We start from the raw sequence: 26,565 nt of genomic DNA on the forward strand, positions 1-26,565 counted from the left end.
GATCTCCCGGGTCACATGAAGGAGCCGCTGCTCGGAGAACATGGAGGGTCCGTCTTTTGTCCCCATTCACTGTATATAACAAGACCCTTCCCCAGGATTTTAGTACAGGCAGTTTCATTGGTTGGGATCTATGTGATTGTCACCATAGAAGACGCTCAATGTCCGTGATAGCGGCCGGACGCCCTGAGGATGAGTGTGAGCAATGTCTGGCAGCCCAGGCTGGGGGATGGGGAGATGAGGGATCCCAGAGGAGAAGACGGGGACCGTACAATGGGATCTCACTGGTTACAATACGATGTGTAAGTGGAGATATAACTGCACATAAAATCCTGAGCTCCCAACATATAATGTAACAGCAGCTGGTGACATATAGTAGGGATCAGGCCAGTCCTGGAGGTAGAGGACTGTGGATATAGAATAAGTGTCTTTAAAGGTAAAACCCATTCCCAGAGCAAATTCTGAGAATTCCTCGTCTCATAGTTTCCTTATAGAATGTTTATGTCTTTGTTTGTTCTAATACAAAGTATCACATCCCTGTTTCATGGTCAATGGAATGAAAACTGATTGTCGGCTGCCACCACCAGGGGGAGATCTAATGAGACTGAGGCTGTGATTGACCATTGAGGAGCTCCCCCTAGTGGCAGATTAATGTAGCCACAGCTACAAACACATTGGCAATTAGGCAAGTCAAGTATCCACCATGTGTGACACCTCGGGAGAGGCCAAACCAGGACAGAAGTCAAGAACGACACCATGGAAAGTGTAGATCAGTTTATACAAATAAAACCGTATACAACTATCAGTCTGCAGCCCTCGTATACAAAAGAATTAGTTGTTCCGTCCCGTCATCATGCGTTTTACACGACATTACGGCATATCGTACAATGTGCATGGCGAGAAGGCATGGAGGTCGCTGAGGTCCAGTAGCGGAAGCTCATCCATCGGCTTCAGTGCGGCAGCTCCCCTATGGCTGCCTGAGGAACACAGTGAGACCTGATTGCTGGGGATGGCTGGTGATGGAGGAGACTATCTACAGGGTTTCGGGTCGATGAAACATTTAAGAAAGTTCAAGACGACTGGAAGGAGAAAGTGCATTGTATTCCAGGCCGAGAGGCGGCTCCGTATAGAGATTTATTAAATTCACCGCTTAAAAATAGAATGTGTTTAGGCTTCCTGTGATCTCACACGTAGAAAAATCAATGGCAAAAGCAAATCCCAAAAGTTCAAGTATAAATAATGTCCTTTACTCTTACATGAAGCATCCAGGGTATCGGCTTGTAAACTTGCAGATCTCCCGTCATGGGACATGGGCCCTATAGAAAGCTGCCATTTCGATGTAGTGGCCAGCAGGGCGGCGCTATGTGAGGGAAAGGTAACAGCCGCCCTGCTGCCCGGTGCAGCCGGATGACCATAGACGCCCCTGTGCCAGGCCGGGCTCACATTAATATACAACAATATGATGGAACTCAAGAATCCAAAGAAGAGATGATTTATATACACGACATATTAACAAAATATACACGGAAATCTCCTGCATCCAGCGAGACCGGCGTCATATTAAAATAAATTTGTATGAAACTTTAACATCACTTGAAGGGTTCACCCAAAAGACCTGTGCGCCCCCATATACAACTTTGTGTTTTTTCCTATACAATTTAAATAGATTTCTATTTATATATATAACATTACGTTCCAGTATTTGGCGCGGCGCCTGCAGAGTCCATTTTGCATAATTCCTTGACGGAAACTTGTGCAGACAGTTTAGCCAAAAATCCATCCGTCCTCCCTCCTCAACTTTCTAATTTATACAAAATCTACAAAGGAGGAAAATGGTTCTGTACAGGAAGGGAAAATAATTATTAATGTGGGGGGAAAAAAACAACAGAAAAACGTGCAGCGATCATGAGATAATAAGAACAAAAGTAACTTCCAGTCCAATAGTGCAGGGCACATTAAGAGAAGAGGCTTCTCCAGCAGTGGGGTGTACCATAGTGAGCTCCTCATGGGCGTCACCTCCCGCAGTGGAATGTACCATAGTGAGCTCCTCATGGGCGTCACCTCCTGCAGTGGGATGTACCATAGTGAGCTCCCCATGGGCGTCACCTCCTGCAGTGGGATGTACCATAGTGTGAGCTCCTCATGGGTGTCACCTCCTGCAGTGGGATGTACCATAGTGAGCTACCCATGGGCGTCACCTCCTGCAGTGGGGCGAACCATAGTGTGAGCTATGATGGTTGCTGCCTCCTGCAGTGGGTTGTACCATACTGTAAGGTCCTGATGGTTGTCATCTCCTGCGGTGGGTTGTACCATAGCTGAGCTCCACATGGGCGTCACCTTCTGCAGTGGGATGTACCACAGTGTGAGCTCCTCATGGCCGTCACCTCCCGCATGGGATGTACCATAGTGTCAGCTCCTTAAAGGCGTCACCTCCTGCAGTGGGGTGAACCATAGTGTCAGCTCCCTATGGGCGTCACCTCCTGCGGTGGGTTGTACCATAATGTGAGCTCCCTATGGGCGTCACCTCCTGCGGTTGGTTGTACCATAGTGTCAGCTCCTCATGGGTGTCACCTCCTGCAGTGGGATGTACCATAGTGTGAGCTCCTCCTCATGGGCGTCACCTCCTGCGGTGGGTTGTACCATAGTGTCAGCTCCGGAGGGTCGTCACCTCCTGGGACCTCAGTGATTTTTTTTCTCCACCGTATGAATGATCTCTGCAAATTTCCTCAGCTGTTCGCTGGCCGAGTGCGATTCCGCCTGAAGTCGCTGATTGTTCTGTCGGAGATTGGCCACTTCTGCCTGCAGCGCCTCTTTGTCTAGTTTTTCCTGCAGCAACAGGAAACAGAAGAAGGGGTCACACAGAGGTAATACAGGAACCTTTGTAGTGCATGTACTGAGATCCCCCTCCATTATACACAGGCGTCAGCGCTGTGTTCTGCGTATGTCAGGAAGGTCTCTATACGGATTACAACCATCTCACCTGCCCTTGGAAAGGCCTAGTCTGTGCGACCCTGGAGGTGGAGCAGCCGCCCGCCTGCTCTAATGTGTTTCTGTACCTCTGATCTACCTGTATCCCCGGAGAATGAGCCCCCATTTCCCATGGACGCTCAGCACTCCGCCAAGTCATTGAGATATGAGACCTCGTGCGTCTCCCTCAAGAACTCAGATTGTTCTCAGATGCTTCTTAACGAGCAGTAATGAGGAAATTATAAATCCAAGGCCATAGTCAGATAATGACTGCGCCGCCCGACATTAGCGGATCCCATCATTACAGTGCAGCGGCCGCCTCCCGCCTCGTCATTACCTTTTGAAGATCAGTGTGGAGCTGTTTCAGCATGACCTCGAGCTGGAGGACCTTCCCGGTGAGGTCAGGAGCCACTTCATCACTAGAAAGAGCACAAATAACGGGAAATTAACACAAAGCCACCGAGGGAAGGCCAAAGCGCTGGGTGAAGTGATCCAGATATGGAGAGGAAAGTGAGTAAGACAGTAGGGGGGTCCGGCAATATGTTGTGTATAGCGCCATCCCCTCTACAATCACAGCTGCATATAAGTAACTCCTGTTCTGTATATTACAACAATGGCTGCCATGTAATACTAAATAATGACTGACGGCGCGGGAAGGGGGAATGGGCCCTGGAGTCATGAGCTTATATCTTAGGGGTCCACATGGATAGGGAATATGTTTCAGATGTTTGGGTGTCTAACCACTAGGACCACAAGTGATCAGGAGGCCGAGCCCCTAAACTAAATCGCACATCCATGTTGCCCGCTCCATTCACTAATGATCGGCCCCTGATCCGAGACTAAAAATTGTGCGTCTTGTCTTGTCTCTATAAACCCGAACCATAGGAATGTAGAGAGTCTCCGTACCCTGAGGTGGGGGTGGTCCGTGGCGTGTGCGGCCTCTCCAGGCTCAGGTGCGCCGTCCCACCGCTCTGCACAGGACTCAGCGCAACTTCATTCAGAGAGAAGAGGGAGGCAGCTCTCTGCACTGTGGAGGAAGAGAAGGTTATTACTACAGATCCGGCACCTCTGCACCAGGACACAAAGCGCACATTCCCTATATTAGCAGAGCTGGGAGTATCCCCTTATCTGAGCCAAAGTCATGTGAAAACGAGCAGAGAAGAGTCAAGTTTAGAGATTGCAGGAAGTGGTCACTTCAGATGTCCCTATATTCAGTTCTTTAAAAACTAGAAATGTTACATTAAGAATAATCTAAAAAATAATAAGAATAAAGATAATAAGAGAATCTCACGTTTTAGCTCACATTTCTAACTATGTTCTTATTTACCTGTATCTCTGGCTCTGCAGATCACAGAACCACAACCCTGATGTGATCTGAAAGATGAGATTCTCATCATCAAAGTATATCTACAACCAGGATGAAGGGTTGTAAACCAAGCACTGACATACTGTTGTGCGCCCCCTCTGGCAGGATCTGCTCTTCTTTCATTTCTTAAACTGTTTTTTGTTTTTTTTTTTACAAAAAAAGGCTTAGAAAATTATGTAAATGAGCCAGAGGGGCTCCAGGCACCATAGGAGTTAATGCAACCTGGACATTTCATACCCTTCCTTTGGGGGCTGGTAGTTTATTGGGTAAAATCTGCTGACAGGTTCCCTTTAAGGAGTCCTACCTTCGTAAGCTTTGGCCACACTGACCAGACTGGACCACTCCAGGCCGGACGCAGTGTCTGGCAGCGGCATCATCCCGCTGTTAGCATCCCGAATCTCTGTCAGTGACAGCTCCGAAGACGAGATAGCGGCTGCGGAAAGAACAGAATTATTAGAAACAAAAATGCTGCAGGTAAGACCTCTGCTACATGTGACGCACACAGAACAGAATCCTTTGATCCCAGCACAAGACATTATTCACGTGTATACAGGAAATTCTTCCTACCGGATTTCTCTGGCATTCCCGGCTGGTGCTGGCGGCGCACAGGGAGGGTGCTGGATGGGTACGGGTTGGCATAGAAAACATCGGTGCCCCGAGAAGAGTCCACAGACGGGGAACAGGCGAATCCTGCGTCTCGGCGTCCGCTGCACAGACTCTCATCAGACAACGTCCTCTGCAGGGTCTTCTGAGGCGACTGAAGGAGCAACGTAAAAGCATTAGAGAGCGGTTATAAGACTTGTGGATCCGATACTCCCCAGCATTAGCCCCCACACAACACCACAGGGAACCCCCTAATTCCACAATCCACGGCTCTGCAGACTCAGGGCTGCAGATACACAGACTCAGGGCTGGCGGATCAACTCCAGATATAGCAGGAGAGGGTAAAGGTAATATTTTCTACCTTTTCAAGTCTTATAAAAGGTTAATGTGTCTGAAAGGGGTTAAAATATTATTGACCTCATTCTAAGAAATGATCAATAAAGGATCAATGAGGGTCCAGCAGCATCAGGGACTAACATCGATCGGATCTGTGACGTCATGTGGCCTGGATTCAGCTCCGGCCCATAACAGTGGATGAGGCCGAGCTGTGCCATGTATAGCACTGAGCACTGAGGGGGTGCGGGTGTCAGAGCCCCACAAATTGGATATTTATGAGGTTATTAGTATCTGGAGATCCACACCTGATACCAGCCATGATCATCTCTGTTACACTATGGTCAGAGTAAAGGGGGGCGATTGCAGGTGCAATGTTCCTCCTGCTCTTATCGTATAAAGCGATTTAGGTGGGGGGAGATAACTGGCACTACCACGGGCAGAGCAGACGGTCCCGGGCATCTGGCGTCTCACCATGCAGTCCTGCTCCTGCTCCGGCCCCAGATTGTCCATAATAATCAGTCTCTTCAGATCATCCTCGATGGTTGACTTGTAATTCTTGCGGGGAGATCGGAGGTCCCGCAGCGAGGCCCGGAGCCGGGGCTGACCAAACACATTCTTTGTGTTCACATCTATCTCTCTGCAGGAAGGAAGAAGACAGAGAAGGGGTTAATATTCCCAGTAAACAGTATACGGTATATACACAGGCCGCTGCATACATAACAGATGTCCATGTAATCCTCCTCTCTTACCGCTGACCTAAATACTGCAGACAATGGGCAGGACCCCGGGACGTCTCATCACGTGACGCTACATCTTGGGGTAACATCTAATGCACCGGTGCAAAGCAGGAAACTAACGTATCGTTATGTCAGGACTTTATTACTGGGCACAGTGTGACCCATCTAGTAACCCATTGGGCCTGTTGTAGCCCTTGCGGATATGACAGCTTGGTGCTGTCGCCTTGGATAAGATGGAGGGTTTACTACCTCGCCCCGGAGACGCTCAGATATAGCATCAGGAGTAATGTGACACAAGAAAGGAAAACACTAGAATAATTTGTGATGAGACGACTCTCGCCTCTGGGCATCGTCCTGCTGATGCTCTGCCTGAGGGGGGATAGACGCCACGAAAAGAAGACCCTGGATGTACAGAGAACCATCCGCAGGCATCACCTTTACTCCGGGCCGGACCTTAGAGATGGACGGCTCTCGCCGTCCACCAATTCTGACCCTTCCAATAACATGGAGCAATCAGCCTCCCATCGGATCACTGCATCGCAACATGGATTTATACTGAAGCTTGTATGCGCCAAATAATAATTGGCTTCTATAGCGCCATCATATACCGCAGCGCTGTACAGACTATGTAGCTGGGAGGTTCTAGTTTCCATACAGAAAGTAGCGAATGTGTCCCCAATAAAGTGGCCACTCTGTGCACTCAAAGAACAGACCCCCCAAAAATCTGATGGAAAGTACAAGTATACATGGAATAACTTGGCAACTTTGACTCCCAAGTCTAAACTTTTAGGAGTCAACAGAGAGTAGCAAGAACAGGAAACATTAGGAAGGAACATAAGAGGAAGGAGATCTGAATTTGTGGGTAGATGTTCCCCTACAATGAGCAGCAGGTACATGGCAGGACCTCAGATGAGATTAGAGCCTCAGGCACCGGCGATTACTTGTATGATCATGACTTGAGACCCAGATATACATGCACCCTCAGCTAATCAGAGTGTGCATGTGGTCTCACACACAGGGTGCTGCAAACGTCAGGCGGCAATAGGACGCTCATATGTGGCTGAAAGCAGAAAGTAAATGGCAAAGCGTGGAAAAGGTTATTCTATAGGAATGAGGACTCGCTGGGACTAATAGGGGGGGAGTTATAGAGACCCCTGGACCTAATAGGGGCCCCCTGTCCTGACATGATACCAGAACTATAACTGGGAATGGAGGTGGATATGGTGGGAGTCCCGATCGCCGGGGTGCACTTACTTTTTGGGCTCTGTGAATGTGCTCGGCCTTTGTGGTGTCTCCTCTGGCTTTTTCCAGCCAGCTGGGATCTTATTCCTCACGTTCTGACGAGAGAAAAAAGATTTGGGCACCGAGCTGGACAGCTGGAAGGAGCTCGACTGGGACATCTGCTGGTTCCTGGAACCGTCGGGGGATTTATACGCATTGGATCTGCTTGCGCAAAGAACAGAGATGTCAGGATTATTCGCTCCGAGTCTGGTTCCCTACAACGTGTTATGTCTGGAGAACTTGAATTTCTATATTTTGATGCTAAATGTATAGAAATACAAAGTATCAGAAGATGCCACTAAGACCTCATATGACGTGATGTAATAAGATATGAATGCATGGTCAATAGTATCATCTGATATGTAGTATAGTATGAGATCCCCCCCCCCCCCACACTGTACAATACAGGATCTCATCCCCCCCCCCCCACTGTACAATACAGGATCTCACCCCCCCCCCCACACTGCACAATACAGGATCTCACCCCCCCCCCCCCCACACTGTACAATACAGGATCTCATCCCCCCCCACACTGTACAATACAGGATCTCATCCCCCCCCCCACACTGTACAATACAGGATCTCATCCCCCCCCCCCACACTGTACAATACAGGATCTCATCCCCCCCCCCCACACTGTACAATACAGGATCTCATCCCCCCCCCCCACACTGTACAATACAGGATCTCATCCCCCCCCACACTGTACAATACAGGATCTCATCCCCCCCCCCACACTGTACAATACAGGATCTCATCCCCCCCCCCACACTGTACAATACAGGATCTCATCCCCCCCCCCACACTGTACAATACAGGATCTCATCCCCCCCCCCACACTGTACAATACAGGATCTCATCCCCCCCCCCACACTGTACAATACAGGATCTCATCCCCCCCCCCCCACACTGTACAATACAGGATCTCATCCCCCCCCCCCACACTGTACAATACAGGATCTCATCCCCCCCCCCCACACTGTACAATACAGGATCTCATCCCCCCCCCCCCACACTGTACAATACAGGATCTCATCCCCCCCCCCCACACTGTACAATACAGGATCTCATCCCCCCCCCCACACTGTACAATACAGGATCTCATCCCCCCCCCCCACACTGTACAATACAGGATCTCATCCCCCCCCACACTGTACAATACAGGATCTCAACCCCCCCCCCCCCCCCCAAACACTGTACAATACGGGATCTCATCTCCCTCCACACTGTACAATACAGGATCTCATCTCCCTCCACACTGTACAATACAGGATCTCATCTCCCTCCACACTGTACAATACAGGATCTCATCTCCCCCCACACTGTACAATACAGGATCTCATCTCCCCCCACACTGTACAATACAGGATCTCATCTCCCCCCACACTGTACAATACAGGATCTCATCTCCCCCCACACTGTACAATACAGGATCTCATCTCCTCCCACACTGTACAATACAGGATCTCATCTCCACCCACACTGTACAATACAGGATCTCATCTCCCCCCCACACTGTACAATACAGGATCTCATCTCCCCCCACACTGTACAATACAGGATCTCATCTCCCCCCCCACACTGTACAATACAGGATCTCATCTCCTCCCACACTGTACAATACAGGATCTCATCTCCTCCCACACTGTACAATACAGGATCTCATCCCCCCCCCCACACTGTACAATACAGGATCTCAACCCCCCCCCCCCCCAAACACTGTACAATACGGGATCTCATCTCCCTCCACACTGTACAATACAGGATTTCATCTCCCTCCACACTGTACAATACAGGATCTCATCTCCTCCCACACTGTACAATACAGGATCTCATCTCCCCCCACACTGTACAATACAGGATCTCATCTCCCCCCACACTGTACAATACAGGATCTCATCTCCTCCCACACTGTACAATACAGGATCTCATCTCCCTCCACACTGTACAATACAGGATCTCATCTCCCCCACACTGTACAATACAGGATCTCATCTCCTCCCACACTGTACAATACAGGATCGCATCTCCTCCCACACTGTACAATACAGGATCTCATCTCCCCCCACACTGTACAATACAGGATCTCATCTCCCCCCACACTGTACAATACAGGATCTCATCTCCTCCCACACTGTACAATACAGGATCTCATCTCCCCTCCACACTGTACAATACAGGATCTCATCTCCTCCCACACTGTACAATACAGGATCTCATCTCCCTCCACACTGTACAATACAGGATCTCATCTCCCTCCACACTGTACAATACAGGATCTCATCTCCTCCCACACTGTACAATACAGGATCTCATCTCCTCCCACACTGTACAATACAGGATATTATCTCCTCCCACACTGTACAATACAGGATCTCATCTCCTCCCACACTGTACAATACAGGATCTCATCTCCCCCCACACTGTACAATACAGGATCTCATCTCCTCCCACACTGTACAATACAGGATCTCATCCCCTCCCACACTGTACAATACAGGATCTAATCTCCCCCCACACTGTACAATACAGGATCTCATCTCCTCCCACACTGTACAATACAGGATCTCATCTCCTCCACACTGTACAATACAGGATCTCATCTCCTCCCACACTGTACAATACAGGATCTCATCTCCTCCCACACTGTACAATACAGGATCTCATCTCCCCCCCACACTGTACAATACAGGATCTCATCTCCTCCCACACTGTACAATACAGGATCTCATCTCCTCCCACACTGTACTATACAAGATCTCATCTCCTCCCACACTGTACAATACAGGATCTCATCTCCCTCCACACTGTACAATACAGGATCTCATCTCCCCCCACACTGTACAATACAGGATCTCATCTCCTCCCACACTGTACAATACAAGATCTCATCTCCTCCCACACTGTACAATACAGGATCTCATCTCCCTCCACACTGTACAATACAGGATCTCATCTCCCCCCACACTGTACAATACAGGATCTCATCTCCTCCCACACTGTACAATACAAGATCTCATCTCCTCCCACACTGTACAATACAGGATCTCATCTCCCTCCACACTGTACAATACAGGATCTCATCTCCCCCCACACTGTACAATACAGGATCTCATGTCCTCCCACACTGTACAATACAAGATCTCATCTCCTCCCACACTGTACAATACAGGATCTCATCTCCTCCCACACTGTACAATACAGGATCTCATCTCCTCCCACACTGTACAATACAGGATCTCATCTCCCTCCACACTGTACAATACAGGATCTCATCTCCCCCCACACTGTACAATACAGGATCTCATCTCCTCCCACACTGTACAATACAGGATCTCATCTCCCTCCACACTGTACAATACAGGATCTCATGTCCTCCCACACTGTACAATACAAGATCTCATCTCCTCCCACACTGTACAATACAGGATCTCATCTCCTCCCACACTGTACAATACATGATCTCATCTCCTCCCACACTGTACAATACAGGATGTAATGTAATACAATGTAATGACTGTTCAGATTGTGACAACACAAAACAATGGCTATAGTGACCCATATGACTAGTGATGTATTGTGTAATGGACTTCAGCTCAGTCTGCTCTTTACCTTACGTCATTGAAGGCTTCTGCTGCACCATTGCCAGTCGGATACATTTTGGGTCTGTAGCCTTTTCCAGAGGACATCTGATCTTTCCTCTTGTCCCTGGAGCCACTTTCGTGCATGCCGGGGTAGGTGGAGCAGGCCATGGGTTTCTGCACCTTCTCTCGGCGAGGAGCGGGCCTGGCCGGCTTAGAAAGTGCAAAATTGGGCAGGGAGGTATCGATGCCGCTGTCGTTGGATGTGCCCTTACAGAGCGGCTCCAGGTCTACATCCGGCTGCTCCTGAGGATCAAACCAGCGCTCGTCACTCTGGTTACTGGAGGCCGTGCTGGACAACGTGTTACTGCTGGAGTGACTGGAATACTGGGCCTCCCCCTACAAACACATCGACGAAACCAGTGACATACAGGACAACGCTGTCAGGACGTGTGACGGCCATCACCTACCCGGGCACTTACCCTGGAATGACGGTGAGGAGAACTCTTGCCAGCCAGCTCCTGTCTGTTCGGTCTCTTGTTCACACTGACTCGGGGCTGCGATGGGATGTGCCACAGAGGTTCTGCAAAGACAAATAATGGCGTCACATGCACCTTGCAGCATTAACGTCAGCGAATAATTACAAGCTGAGTGTTAATTAAAGAGGATGGTGCTGCTGGGGGCTGGGTGGCGGATCTCAGAGACTGTGATATCGTGACACGACTTATACCGAGGCTCCACACAGCAGACAGTCCTCCATAGGGACATGACACATGAACTCGTGTCCTACTCCAGCAGGAAAAGATGCAGAAATAACAAAATGTCAGGACTGCCAATGATGCGCTCATTACATTACACCTTCATCTTCATGCACAGGATTTTCTTATCATAAAATCATAAATCCAAAATGAACTGGATACATTGTATCTGGCGAGAAGTATCTGGTTTTTATTTACCTGTTGGCACATAACTAACAGCAAGCAGAGATACAATGTAGTCTTTATACATTATTCCAATGATAAAATGATGCAGCTAATATATTCCCCTCAATTCTGTGGGGGGCCAAATGTGGTACCCCAACAATCCTCAGATTGAAGGCTAAAGCACCTACTACCTCCACAGTGACCCAGAGTCATCTGCTACAAGGGGAGGACACAGCAAAGACCAATTTAGGAGACATGGGCAGCTGCAGTTCCCTGTACAGCCACAAGGTTAGATGCAGCAGTATAAAAGTTTATGTGGCCCAAGTACTCTGCACCTGTTACCTGTAGGGTCCCCACAAATCTGTACAGTAAGGTACTAGTTAAAGAGGTAATTCCAGTATATGAGACAAGAAAATAAAGAGTCACATTCAGATTGTTGGGGTCCGATCATGGAGAGCGTCACCCATCAGTACAATAATGCACACGGAATATGGCAGGGGGTGATGCCGGGGGGTGGACCAATGCCCAATAATTCATCCTGAAGAATAAATAATACAGGATCTCCCCCCCCCCCTATATACTATAACTTATATAATACAGGATCTCATCTCCCCCCCCCCTATATACCATAACTTATATAATACAGGATCTCATCTCCTCCCCCTATATACCATAACTTATATAATACAGGATCTCATCTCCTCCCCCTATATACTATAACTTATATAATACAGGATCTCACCCTCCCTTATATACCATAACTTATATAATACAGGATCTCACCCTCCCCTATATACCATAACTTATATAATACAGGATCTCACCCTCCCCTATATACCATAACTTATATAATACAGGATCTCACCCTCCCCTATATACCACAAATGATATAATACAGGATCTCATCTTCTCCCCCTATATACCATAATTTATATCATACAGGATCTCATCTCCTCCCCTCCCATATACCATAACTTATAAAAAACAGGATCTCCTCCCCCCTATATACCATAACTTATATAATACAGAATCACATCTCCTCCCCCCCTATATACCATAACTTATATAATACAGGATCACATCTCCTCCCCTATATACCATAACTTATATAATACAGGATCTCATCTCCCCCCCCTATATAATATACCATAACCTGTCCTGAATGACTTTGAATTGTACCCAACAAACACTAGACCAGCACATGAGTAACGCTATTTCTGCCTGTTATACCTTTGTATTCTCGATTCTGTAGCAGATTTCCCTCATCTCTTCTCCATCTTATTCTCCCAGGTGAGTGGGAACCACATGCCGAGAGGTCTCCTATACACGGCACATAGTGAGGAGAGGAGAATCTGCACCACTAGTGGTGGCATGGGATTTTCAGGGGTGAGACATATTACACAATTTCTTCTATTCTCCTGAACTTCTGGGTAATTCAGAAAATGATTTATACACTCACCGGCCACTTTATTAGGTCCACCATGCTAGTAACGGGTTGGACCACCTTTTGCCTTCAGAACTGCCTCAATTCTTGGTGGCATAGATACAACAAGGTGCTGGAAGCTCCTCAGAGATTTTGCTCCATAGTGACATGATGGCATCACACAGTTGCCGCAGATTTGTCGGCTGCACATCCATGATGCGAATCTCCCGTTCCACCACATCCCAAAGATGCTCTATTGGATTGAGATCTGGTGACTGTGGAGCCATTTGTGTCCAGTGACCTCATTGTCATGTTCAAGAAACCAGTCTGAGATGATTCCAGCTTTATGACATGGCGCATTATCCTGCTGAAAGTAGCCATCAGATGTTACAGGGGACATTGTGCTCATAAAGGGATGGACATGGGCAGCAACAACACCATGACACCAGCACCACCAGCCTGAGCCGCTGATACAAGGCAGGATGGATCCATGACACCACCAGCACCAGCCTGACCCGCTGATACAAGGCAGGATGGATCCATGACACCACCACCACCAGCCTGAGCCGCTGATACAAGGCAGGATGGATCCATGACACCAGCACCACCAGCCTGACCCGCTGATACAAGGCAGGATGGATCCATGACACCACCACCACCAGCCTGACCCGCTGATACAAGGCAGGATGGATCCATGCTTTCATGTTGTTGAAGCCAAATTCTGACCCTACCATCTGAATGTCGCAGCAGAAATCGAGACTCATCAGACCAGGCAACGTTTTTCCAATCTTCTACTGTCCAATTCTATGAGCTTGTGCAAACTGTAGCCTCAGTTTCCTGTTCTTAGCTGAAAGGAGTGGCACCCGGTGTGGTCTTCTGCTGCTGTAGCCCATCTGCCTCAGAGTTGGATGTACTGTGCGTTCAGAGATGCTCTTCTGCCTGCCTTGGTTGTAACGGGTGGCGATTTGTGTCACTGTTGCCTTTCTATCAGCTCGAACCAGTCTGCCCATTCTCCTCTGACCTCTGGCATCAACAAGGCATTTCCGCCCACAGAACTGCCGCTCACTGGATGTTTTTTCTTTTTCGGACCATTCTCTGTAAACCCTAGAGATGGTTGTGCGTGAAAATCCCAGTAGATCAGCAGTTTCTGAAATACTCAGACCAGCCCTTCTGGCACCAACAACCATGCCACGTTCAAAGGCCTCAAATCACCTTTCTTCCCCCATACTGATGCTCGGGAGAACTGCAGGAGATTGTCTTGACCAGGTCTACATGCCTAAATGCACTGAGTTGCCGCCATGTGATTGGCTGATTAGAAATTAAGTGTTAACGAGCAGTTGGACAGGTGTACCTAATAAAGTGGCCGGTGAGTGCATATACATACATACATACACACACACAGGGTAATAATATATATAATATATACACACAGGGTAATAATATATATAATATACACACACAGGGTAATAATATATATAATATATACACACACAGGGTAATAATATATATAATATATACACACACAGGGTAATAATATATATAATATACACACACAGGGTAATAATATGTATAATATATACACACGGGGTAATAATATATATAATATATACACACGGGGTAATAATATATATAATATATACACACGGGGTAATAATATATATAATATATACACACAGGGTACATGCCATAAAGGGACATGGATAATTCCTTCTTAATGAATTTGGAATATTTTACAGAGTTTCTAATTTGCAATACATTTGGTCCTTGTCTTCTATTCTATATCCACATCCACCATACACGACCACAGACGGGTGATTCTCCTATATAATCCCCCATCTTCTTACCTTCCAGCTGTACATGTTCCTTCTTCTACTGGTGGTAAATGCCGCGTCCTACAGGAAGCAGCCAGACCCCCCCCCCCATCACATGCTCCAGACAAGACGACTCACATGACGCAGGACCTTACCCTCATGATCTGCTAAAGAATCACTTTCTCACATCTAAATCTTCCCTAATGTTACAGAAGCGCTTAAAGGTACATGCAGCATTGGGCAGAATATTAGACCTTATCTACGGTAACTAAGAATAATTGTTTTATAAAAATTTAAGTCCAGTGTAATTTCCTTCTGATCAAGATTTCAAAATTCTGACACAAATCCTAAGATTCAATACGGGTAACACATGGACCGAGTATCGGGATGTAATGAGGCCTTATACTGCACTTCCTTAAAGTATCACTAGATGGCGCTGCAAATACAATATTCTGCTGTGATATCTCATGGCCTGATGCAATAACCTGCAGGACATGTGGAATACGAGCAAAGGGGATGGATACAAGAAGGAAACCCAAACGCAAGTTCTGCATCTCTGACCAAGTGCATAGGTATGAAAGGAGAATACTCTCATCATCTCCACTATCTCACCTGGCTTGTGTCTGTCTGCGCTCATCTCCTGGTTAGACCCATCCTGTGCACCATGAGATTCTGCTTGCAGAGCGGTGCGCTGCGGCGTCCCAAACCTGTAACATAAAACTGGTGAGACCTTAAAAGACGTAGACGTTTGGACGAGATCAAAGATGAATTATTATGGGCCTACACAAGTGCGGGAGAATTTGCTTTTACTGACACTGGAGATCAGAGGTGTCAAACGGATATTGGGCTGAATGTCATTTCATTACGGCAGCTGTTTAGCAGTTACATTTATACATTGTTACAATTACAATTAGCCATTAGAGGGCAACTAAGTTGAACCTATTGTTAAACCACATCAACATGTGAAGTATGCGTGGCGACAATAGTCACAGCGCTCACAAAGAGTAGCAAATAGTCACAGCGCTCACAAAGAGTAGCAAATAGTCACAGCGCTCACAAAGAGTAGCAAATAGTCACAGCGCTCACAAAGAGTAGCAAATAGTCACAGCGCTCACAAAGAGTAGCAAATAGTCACAGCGCTCACAAAGAGTAGCAAATAGTCACAGCGCTCACAAAGAGTAGCAAATAGTCACAGCGCTCACAAAGAGTAGCAAATAGTCACAGCGCTCACAAAGAGTAGCAAATAGTCACAGCGCTCACAAAGAGTAGCAAATAGTCACAGCGCTCACAAAGAGTAGCAAATAGTCACAGCGCTCACAAAGAGTAGCAAATAGTCACAGCGCTCACAAAGAGTAGCAAATAGTCATAGTATCCCAACATAGTAGCAGATAGTTTGATTGTCCCCACAGGAGTCAGTAGTGTCAGTGCCCCCAATAGTCATAGTTCTTCTAAAGAAACCAATAGTTACAGCCACAGCAAGTCACCCTTATTAGAGTGCCTTTACTCTTGCCCATTCATATATAATGGCCCCGTGTCGGTAGAAACCCTGCTCCCATTTTATGTACCAATGGCAGTTTTGCAGTGTAAAAAACATTAACTCACCTTTCCCCAGTACCCCACAGCAGAAACACTCCTCTTCTCCACTGTGCAGCGGCTGTATGCGGCTCTGATGCTGGCAGACGCAATGTGATGAAATCATCCCATCTGCTGACTTCAAAGCCGGTGTGTACAGCCATCGCAGACAGGAGTGTAGCTTACAGCTGCAGCATTGGGGGAGCAGGGAAAGGTGAGTATCTGAGTACCCTGCCCTGCTCTCCTGACTAGTGCAGTATAGGGGCAGGGAGACTGATTACACAAGGCCACAGGATGGATTTGGCCAGCAGGACTTGTGATTGACACCTGTGCCGTAGATATATCAGACTTCATTTATTTAAGAGGTTTTCCTTTAAAACTGATGGTACATCATCCATCCATTTTTGATCAGCCGTATTACTTGTAGGACGTGCTACTCGCGCTCACTGTACTATAATCAGCAGCAGGTGTAGGAGCTATAGCAACGTACTATAACCATCACTGCAATACCTAAAAGTGCCACTATAAAGAGTTTCTCTCCCCCCCCCCATAAACTTAATATTCACTCAGTTCATTATTTCATTGAACATTTGTCTCCTTTCACCCCTATAATCTCATTCTAAGCTACACTGCCACAATATCACAGATGCCGTGCTCCTGTCCTGACTAGCAGGGCAAAAACCTATTGCCATTGTTTGCTCTACATTGAAAAGATTATCACTATGGGTGTGAGGAGAGACTTGTCATGTATGTCCCTCATCTCTTATTAGTTGGACGTGCACAGTGATATACAATCCGACCACAAGGTGGTGCCGGACCATGTAAGTGACTGCCATTGCTCTCCATTTTGGCAAGCATGCAAATTAAATACACTTTAATGGTCCGTACAATTAATATGTTTAATGGTGGGACAAGCGTTTACTGTATATGTTAATGTATAAGCATGACCCGACTTATGGCATTCACATAAATTTACATAAATCCAGCCCCTGCAGTGAGGAGTTTATACTGATCCTACCGGCTGCAGGGCTCCGCTCATCACTAACATGACAGATTGAGGTGTGTACAGAGGACTCACCTGTCCGGGGTGGGCTTGTAGCGGCTGTATCCGGTAGACGTAGGTGTGGAGAAGCTCCCGGAGGGGTGTCTGTAAGGCTGCACTTTGTCGATGGCTGTCGGGGACGTGGCGACATACGGCGTCTCCGGATAACTTACTGGCCTGTAAGCATAAAATTACACGGCATGAGAAACTGCCAGCACAGGTGAAAGTCTCCCAGCGCCCGGGGGCATCTCCTCCCTCGTCACACCTGCCCCAGCTGACTCCCTGGCACACGCTATGCCAGCTTTTCAAGGCGTAGCTCATCGGGTGTAAGGAATATTTCCTCGCTTATTGATTTGTGATGAAAGAGTAAACTTTACATTGTGCGCGGGGGCACAACGAGAGGTAAGGAGTGATCCAATGTTTACATGCTCCAGGGTTCAGGGCCACATATCGGTGCCGTGACCTCATCCCGCTGCCAGGTATAACGGATCAAAGGCACAACGTGTAACAGAAGAAACTGATACAAAAGGTGCCATAAATCCATATGAATTATACCCCAAATTAATGGTGCTGGTGAATGGCCTCAGCGGTCCCATATATGGTGCCCATATGTGTATTGCAGGTCACCGATGCAGGAAAATACGCAAAAAGTTATGGGCAGCACTCGCAAAGTTCCCCCTTTTTGTCCGTGCCTTTGGATTTGCTCCCTAAAGGAAACTTTTGCAAACAATTGTGTTTTTTTTCTTATGTTCTGATGAATCGTTAGAGGGGACACCTATCCCTGGCTATTGAAGATCAATCAATGACGGATTCCGAGTCCTGTGCCAGTGTAAGGAAGGGTCTAACCCTGAGGCCGCGGTCACACGTACCGCTAGACGTCCGTTCATAACGCGATGCTAGCGCACAGGGGGAGGTCCTCGGCCCAAACGTACATGCGTTTCCAGAGAACCGCATGCGATCGGCTTAACAATCGCATGCGTTTCCCTGGAAACACATGTGCGTTCGGGACGAGGACCTCCCCCTGTGCGCTAGCATCGCATTATGAACGGACGTCTAGCGGTACGTGTGACCACGGCCTAAAGGACAACACTGGTAACGAAGAAGGAAAAGAAGTTACAGGGATTGTCCTGCAATCACTGGCCTCATCAGTGAGTGTCTACATCTGAGTCTTGTTAAACAGATCATAAAATATATGCAGCAGAAACGTAGTAGATTGAGAACTAAACCACCTGAACTTGTTCCACAATCTTGGAGTGTCGCCTTTTCCTATGATTTATTATAGGACCCGGTCCTTGGTGCTGGCACCCACAAATATCACCATAGCAGCGCTGTTAGAAAATTTTCGTTTATATATGTATATATATCACCTCTATATGCACCTCTAACTTACAGAACATCTGCCTGATCGTCGTAACTTGTAAAACATTCATTTAAATTCCTCTACTTTGTTTGGGAAGTGATTTAGAGTTTAGGGGTCTGATCAATGGGGATCTATCTACTTGGACCTCTATTCAACAGGGGTCCCCATCTCACTAATGAATGGAGCAGAAGGTCGAGCATGTGTCCTGCTGCTGCGTCCAATACTATGGGAGCATCAGAAATCGCTGAGCACAGCGCTCTGTTATTTCCAGTACTCTCAAAAGACCGTGAATGGGAATGCTGGAGATACCTGAGCGCTGTACTCAGCAGTTTTGACTTTCCCGAAGTATTGAATGGAGCGGCAGGATGCAGGATCGACGCTTCATTCAACTTCTGATTGTTATTGGTAGCAGTCAGGCCCCCAGCGATCAGATGGTTACAGAATAGTGGATAACAATGATAATTGGTGAAGCCTGTTAACGACCATTTTACCTCCTTGTAAAGACTCCATTGGACTCCATAAAATTAGACTGAAGTGTCAATATGACAAAACGCAGATTATAAAACAATACATTGAGAAAATCTCTATAATGAATCTAAATATGATACAGTATATAGAAGGTCTGGCAGTGAGACCCTCTTGTTATCATTATTGACCCCCATAGTCAGGGAGCATTACAGGATATATACAGGCAGTCCCCGGGTTACATACAAGATAGGGACTGTAGGTTTGTTCTTAAGTTGAATTTGTATGTAAGTCGAAACTGTATATTTTATCATTGTAGTTCCCGACAATTTTTTTTTTTTTTGCCCCAGTGACAATTGGAGTTTCATTGCAGACAATTTTAAGCTGATTATTGCAATCTGGGACTATTTTAAAGCATCCAGAGAGCTTCACCAGAGGTCACAGTGGGCAGAGGGGTCCGTCTGTAACTATGGGTTGTCTGTAAGTCGGGTGTCCTTAAGTAGGGGACCGCCTGTAGTCACAAACAATACTGTAAAGCAGTGGTGGCGAACCTATGGCATGGGTGCCAAAGGTGGGACTCGGAGCACTCTCTGTGGGAACTCAATCCATCACCCCAGCCATGACTCAAAACCTCCTCCTGCAGTCCCTGCCACCCAGGATGTGCTGTGATCAGGGCTATTTCGAAGCTACACATCCTTAGCTGCCCGGGACTACAGGAGAAGCAAGGAGGTGCAGACAAGGCTGCGTTTTCATTGGAGCTCCTGCTCTGGGCCCCACAGTTCTTCCTGTTCAGGGGACCCTGATAGGAAGCTACAATGATAATCTGAATTTCTGCTCTTTCTTTCAACTGTAATGGTGTCCCCAGGACCAAGATACAATTAAAAGCAGTGACAAAACAGGTAGCAACATGTTCCTGCTTAAATTGCCCTGTTGGCACTTTGCATTTAAATAAGTGGGTTTGGTTGTAGTTTGGGCACTCAGTCTCTGAGAGGTTTGCCATCACCTATCAGAGGCTGCTCCACCACAAGGGGCTCACACTCACCTTCTGTTGTTGTGTAGGGGCTGGGGCTCCCGGACGGGCACCCCCGCTCCCTGTTTGGTGGGGCGGTTCAGTGACAGTGCATAGCTCGGGGTCACCCATTTCTGAGAAGGGCTGGCCCCATGATGGGTGGCGGATCCGCTCCACTGCCAGGCTGTGTTACTCCGGTACGGAGGCCGGGAACTGGACGAGGCGTTTTCGGAATCCTTGTGCTCCATAGAGCTGAGCTCATAGGACTCGGACCATCCTCTGTGTATAGAGAAAAAACACAAAGAATGTAAAATGTGGAGAGGTCTCTTACACATGTACAGGCAGAAGGGAAGCACAACCCCCCCGGCGGATGGAGAACGTTGCAGGAACATGTCCTGCCAGGCAATAAACGGGTGCGGTTTACTCCGCAGATTAGCAATAATTTCCTCTGAATCTGCAGAGTTTCAAACAAATTTCAACAGGACATAATATATCAATATTATTAGTTATTAGTAAAGTATAAGTATGGAACGCAACAAGGATTTTAGCACTTATTCTGCAAAATCTAGGTGTGAAATTTTGGCTGTATTTTTTGCTAGGACAACATGGAATGGCTATATAACCTGAGGACAGAGGAGGCGCTGAGCTGCAATACACTACACAACCTGAGGACAGAGGAGGCGCTGAGCTGCAATACAATATACAACCTGAGGACAGGGGAGGCGCTGAGCTGCAATACAATATATAACCTGAGGACAGAGGAGGCGCTGAGCTGCAATACAATATACAACCTGAGGACAGAGGAGGCGCTGAGCTGCAATACAATATACAACCTGAGGACAGAGGAGGCGCTGAGCTGCAATACACTACACAACCTGAGGACAGAGGAGGCGCTGAGCTGCAATACAATATACAACCTGAGGACAGAGGAGGCGCTGAGCTGCAATACAATATATAACCTGAGGACAGAGGAGGCGCTGAGCTGCAATACAATATATAACCTGAGGATAGGGGAGGCGCTCAGCTGCAATACAATACATAACCTGAGGACAGAGGAGGCGCTGAGCTGCAATACAATATACAACCTGAGGACAGAGGAGGCGCTGAGCTGCAATACAATATACAACCTGAGGACAGAGGAGGCGCTGAGCTGCAATACAATGTACAACCTGAGGACAGAGGAGGCGCTGAGCTGCAATACAATGTACAACCTGAGGACAGAGGAGGCGCTGAGCTGCAATACAATATACAACCTGAGGACAGAGGAGGCGCTGAGCTGCAATACAATGTACAACCTGAGGACAGAGGAGGCGCTGAGCTGCAATACAATATACAACCTGAGGACAGGGGAGGCGCTGAGCTGCAATACAATATACAACCTGAGGACAGAGGAGGCGCTGATGCTTTGCAGAAAGGGGAGGGAAGATTGTCATCATATCTTTGTCTAGATACATTAGCAGAGAGCAGCTGCACATGTTCCTGTGACGCCCCCGTTGCTCCAGGGAGTGATAACCTCTATGTACATAGCAAGTAGCTTTCGGAACATTTGCACAGTATTTACATTGGTGATGTGCAAACAAACAGCGTGAGAGAATCCAGTCTTCTGACCCAGGGCTTTCCATCCATCACGATAACCCAGGGGTTATACTCATAGATCCAGGCAGCGTCACTGTGCTAATCCACTGCCTCCTTCCTTCTACAATCAACTTTTAAAATTATACTAGTGAATCAGAGGGGTGTTACCGGAGCCTCTCCCTGCTTTAGCTGCACAGGCTATCACGCTGTCTTCCCCTTCCTCTGCCTGATGTAATCACATAGTAAAGCTGCTCTGGTTAAACCCTCCAGAGCCCTTTGGCACATTAGCATAATTTTAAAAATTGATTCTAGAAGCCATAAGTGACAAATATAAGAAGATACCGCATTCATGGTGCCGGGATCTATGAGTAATATCCCTGGTTTATCCCCGTTTGATTTTGATGGTAGATTTCCTTCTTGCTGTATACAACACTGCTGCAAGGCTCTGTCCACACAGAGTCTCCTCATACCTCCTGCAATGGTGCCTGATGGTGCGGAGGTGCATGCCCCTGCGTGTGCTGGTGACACCATACAGGTGTATACTGGGACCAAGGACCACTCTAGGTATAAGTAGGGTTTATGGATATGTATCAGACATACATTAGAAATGTATGCAGGACGTTCCATGTGGAAGAGCAGCTATTGTTTCCAGGAGGAATAACAGAGGAACTGTAAAAAAACAGCTCAAAAATAAGGGCCCGGCCATTTTTATTTGATGGGGACTGAAAACTTTTCATCACAGAGAAGGTGATGGACTAACAGATGCCTCGAGATCACTACTTTCTCCCCTAAACTGGCTGATAACATCAAACAATAGCAGATATTAGACGAAAATGTGAATGGAAAGGCAACATTTTTAGCATAGAGAATCTTCCTACCTTCGAGGGACTCCGTCCTCATGCGGGGGTATAATCACCACCTTCACGGTGACTGACGTGCGGAGGAGGTCAATCATCTGGTCGTGGGTCAGGGTCACCACCGCGACCTTACAGATCTCGACAAGTCGACTGCCCTGCCGCAGGCCGGCCTGCCACGCGAACCCGTAGTCCTCCACTTCTGCCACCGTACCGTCATACTTGACGTGAAAACCCAACTGGCCCAGTCCGTTCCGGCGTAAGGTCATGTCCACCGTCTCGCATCCCGTAGTCATGATCTGATGAGGAGACACATGGAGTTAGTCTTATAACTGGGATTATACTCTACAACCAGCCCCCCCGGAGCTTATACACTACACTATACATAGTATATAATGTACAGGACACCATTATATCATATAAATGTATATAGCCTTCAGTAGTGTGATACATACAGTAAATAATGTACCCGCCACCAGATCCCCAAAGCCCCGAGCCAAGAAAACACATACAGACAATACACTCATTTTTATTCATCTTTATTATTACAATCCATTACCTTGAAAAAACATAATATACAACATAAAAGTCACAATCATATAAATCCTCCATACAGGACGTCATCATGCACAGACAGACCTGAAGCGCATGTCGGGTTACAGAGCGGTTACAGGACGAGGCTGTTAGTACATAGAGAAGTATCAGACCCAGAGAGCACATAGAAAGCAGCACAAATCATCAAAACCCAGAGATACAGTAAAGCATAAGACACAGAGAGAGAGCGCGGGCACACGCCACCCCGACACGGGTTACACACATCACTTAGGTCAGGGGCGAAGTGTCTGGATATTGTAAGGAGGTTTTAGATTTGTCCCAGCCATTGCAAATAGTTACAGGGGTTCCCATAAGGATAAACCTTGTCCCAAAACCTGGTGGGGCATATGGATGGCATGAAGCGGGCGCCCATCTATAAAAGTTATTATCCATGCCATGCCACAGTCTCCAGGAGGTGTAGAGATCTCCCGGGACACAGCGCAGGGGGAGACACGATGACGCCACTTTTATTAGTGCCTCCATTTCTGTGGATCCTACTTTTGTGGTTTATGTTGCATATCATATTTTTATACTAATGGATTCATAAATAAATTGTACATTACGACAAAAAAAAACTTTATTCTGACCTCATGTTGATGTGCCAGGTGCTGCAATAAAAAGGGGCAGCGTTGGCACCAGCAGGGGCTGCTATCGCTCCATATTGCTGCACCCCATTAAAATTGCAGAAGGTCCCTTTAAATGGCTCCGGTGAGTTAAAGTAACCCACACTAAACACATCTTTCAACTTTCTTTCAACTATCCCTATATTGTTCCTTCCCATGCCGGTAACGTTCCACTGTCCGTTTATAAAGTTGTCTCACCACCTTTGCAAGAGTCTGATTGTCGCTTTCCCTCTGAGCCGAGTCCAGCATATTCATGTCCTTCCTGCTCCGCTGTGCCTCCAGCGTCCCTCCCTCAGGATTGAGCGAGATGCTGGCTGTGTTGTGTGTGACTGAATCAAGAACTCGAGGAATGGGGGAATGCGGGAGCAGATTTTTCTTCTGGGTGTCAGTAACACACATACAGCGTCTGTATACATGGTATAGATGGCGTATCTATAGATGGTGAGTCAGCTTTCTGAATGGATTGTGGAACTTTACAGGCATGGAGAGGAACAATATATGGATAGTTATACTGCACTTTTAAAAGATATGTTTAGATAGTTTATCTGAAAGTTTCTCTTTAAACTATAAATAATTTATATTAATGTTCTTCAGCACAGAATTTGGACAGTTGGGGGCGCTATGAAGAGCACATATGTAATATATACATTACAGATCCATACAATCCCACTTTTCATGAAAGCAGACACTGCAGACAAGCAAGGGGAGGATTTGACAGATTCCGAAACCTTGAGGGTCACTGATGGATCGTGCGCCGAATCCAAAAATTACTGCAGAGCATCTAGAGCGTCTGCTATTCCTCCATCAGTCTCTGCAATCTATTATTACAGTCTCTGCTCTAATGTAACATCTGGGACAGTCCTTGCTGAACAGGACATGAATAATGTGAGGTAAAAGTACCCCGGGGAATATACCTTTAATACAACGCCCCTAAGGATATATTCACATACAGCTGATTTATTGCAGGGCCTTCGCCTGTATTGCTATTCAGATGGAAGCAGAGACTTCTGCAACACATCTGTCATGTGAATATACCCGTAGCGATTGCTCAGCTGTATCAGTGTGACGTGAGAGTTAACGCTCAAGTAGAAATGCTTCTGCAATCTTACATTTAGATGGGGGGCAGGGGGATTTTGATTTCTCGTTTTTAGGATATTCCAGAATAAAGGTTAATTTGAGACCCTAAACCAACTACTTGTCCGCATGGATCTTATGGTTTAAGGTCTTGAATCAACCTGAATTGACAATTGTCTGGGGACACAACGTAACAAATCAAACATCTAAACTCCCCTAGAGATTTCAGATGTGGGTCTGATGTGCCACATTGGACTCATATCTGAAGATTTCGGTGCTGGCGTGTTGCTTCAATGAAGCGGAGATAATACCTCGGCTTCATTGTGCATGCACCGGGGTGGACTACGCCGGCTTCACCTGCCACAATGCAAACAAGCTCAGGAACGGGGTAAGTTGGAGAGAAAACACATACAGGACAATTTGAGACCCAAACCACCGGTCCACAGTGACCTGTGGATGGATTAGTGTCTCAAATCCCTCTGACAAGTTCCCTTTAAAGGAAGAGATGAACATATGCATTATCTTCTCCAATTTGCTTAGCTGTAAGGGGCTCAAACAGATGACCATGGCCGGCCTGTGAATCACAGGCCTGTAGTGGCCTGGATTTTACAGAACAAACAACAGTGCAGAGTACAGGACTCAGAGCATTGTAGTGATATATGATACAAGGAGTCCCTTCCAATCCCATGAAACAGCTGAGCCAAACTTTTACAGCATCTGCTAGATTATGGCAACCCGATTCCGTCTTCTGTAGGCAGAATAACAAACGTGCCCCTTTACTGACATCTTTTGAGTTGGCTGTCCCAAGTTTAGTTTGCATCACCCCATATCCACAGGATACCAATATGACAGCTGGGACCTCCGCCGATCACAAGATCTAAATAGACAGCTGCCCCATTGCACTCATTGGGGTGGACGGGAGCCCTGTACTTTTCATCAGTGTGGTCCTAGTGTTCATACTCCCACTGAACACTAGGGTTATAACCAAGTATCCACTCATTTGCCGTCTATAGGAGTTGCGGATAGCGGAGCGCTGTGCTCTGCAATTTCCGTCCTTTCCCACAGCACTGAATAGAGCGGTAGCATCGACGCTTGTGCCACCGCTCCCCCCATTACTTAGAATGTGACTCTGTGCTCTGTATTGCTTGGGGTCCCTGCAGTCAGACTCCATTATCATAAATAGTTATTCCCTTAAACTCTGCTGTAATTCCAGACACAGCATGAGAACAAAGTGGCACCAATTCAGGGAGGAATAAAAACAGTATAAACGTGAAGAGATTCATTTAATACCTTTGCTTATATATTCACATTTCATAAAGTGCAGCATAGAGCCAAGATCCCCTAATAGCGACCGATTTATCCATAGGATTCA

At 47.0% G+C, this 26,565-nt stretch overlaps 1 protein-coding gene across 9 annotated transcripts in view; it reads right to left on the reverse strand.

The window, feature by feature from the left end:
- Positions 1–2,590: 2,590 nt before the first annotated feature.
- The window catches only part of SIPA1L3 (signal induced proliferation associated 1 like 3), a 104,646-nt gene continuing 80,671 nt past the window's right edge, over positions 2,591–26,565 (reverse strand). For 8 of the 9 annotated variants that reach the window (XM_072124528.1, XM_072124526.1, XM_072124524.1 and 5 more), the window contains 13 exons: positions 22,927–23,201; positions 20,507–20,752; positions 17,676–17,816; positions 15,638–15,732; positions 11,351–11,451; positions 10,900–11,267; positions 7,261–7,449; positions 5,741–5,906; positions 4,898–5,087; positions 4,635–4,763; positions 3,871–3,991; positions 3,302–3,383; positions 2,591–2,823 (listed from right to left, as the gene is read on the reverse strand). In XM_072124528.1, the coding sequence (XP_071980629.1) occupies positions 2,677–2,823; positions 3,302–3,383; positions 3,871–3,991; positions 4,635–4,763; positions 4,898–5,087; positions 5,741–5,906; positions 7,261–7,449; positions 10,900–11,267; positions 11,351–11,451; positions 15,638–15,732; positions 17,676–17,816; positions 20,507–20,752; positions 22,927–23,201 (2,250 nt within the window). In that variant the 3' untranslated portion in view covers positions 2,591–2,676. The remainder of the gene's footprint in view (positions 2,824–3,301; positions 3,384–3,870; positions 3,992–4,634; positions 4,764–4,897; positions 5,088–5,740; positions 5,907–7,260; positions 7,450–10,899; positions 11,268–11,350; positions 11,452–15,637; positions 15,733–17,675; positions 17,817–20,506; positions 20,753–22,926; positions 23,202–26,565) is intronic. The other variant, XM_072124533.1, reaches the window with a different exon arrangement.

This window comes from Engystomops pustulosus, chromosome 9 (assembly GCF_040894005.1).
Source record: "Engystomops pustulosus chromosome 9, aEngPut4.maternal, whole genome shotgun sequence".
NCBI classification, from domain to species: domain Eukaryota; kingdom Metazoa; phylum Chordata; class Amphibia; order Anura; family Leptodactylidae; genus Engystomops; species Engystomops pustulosus.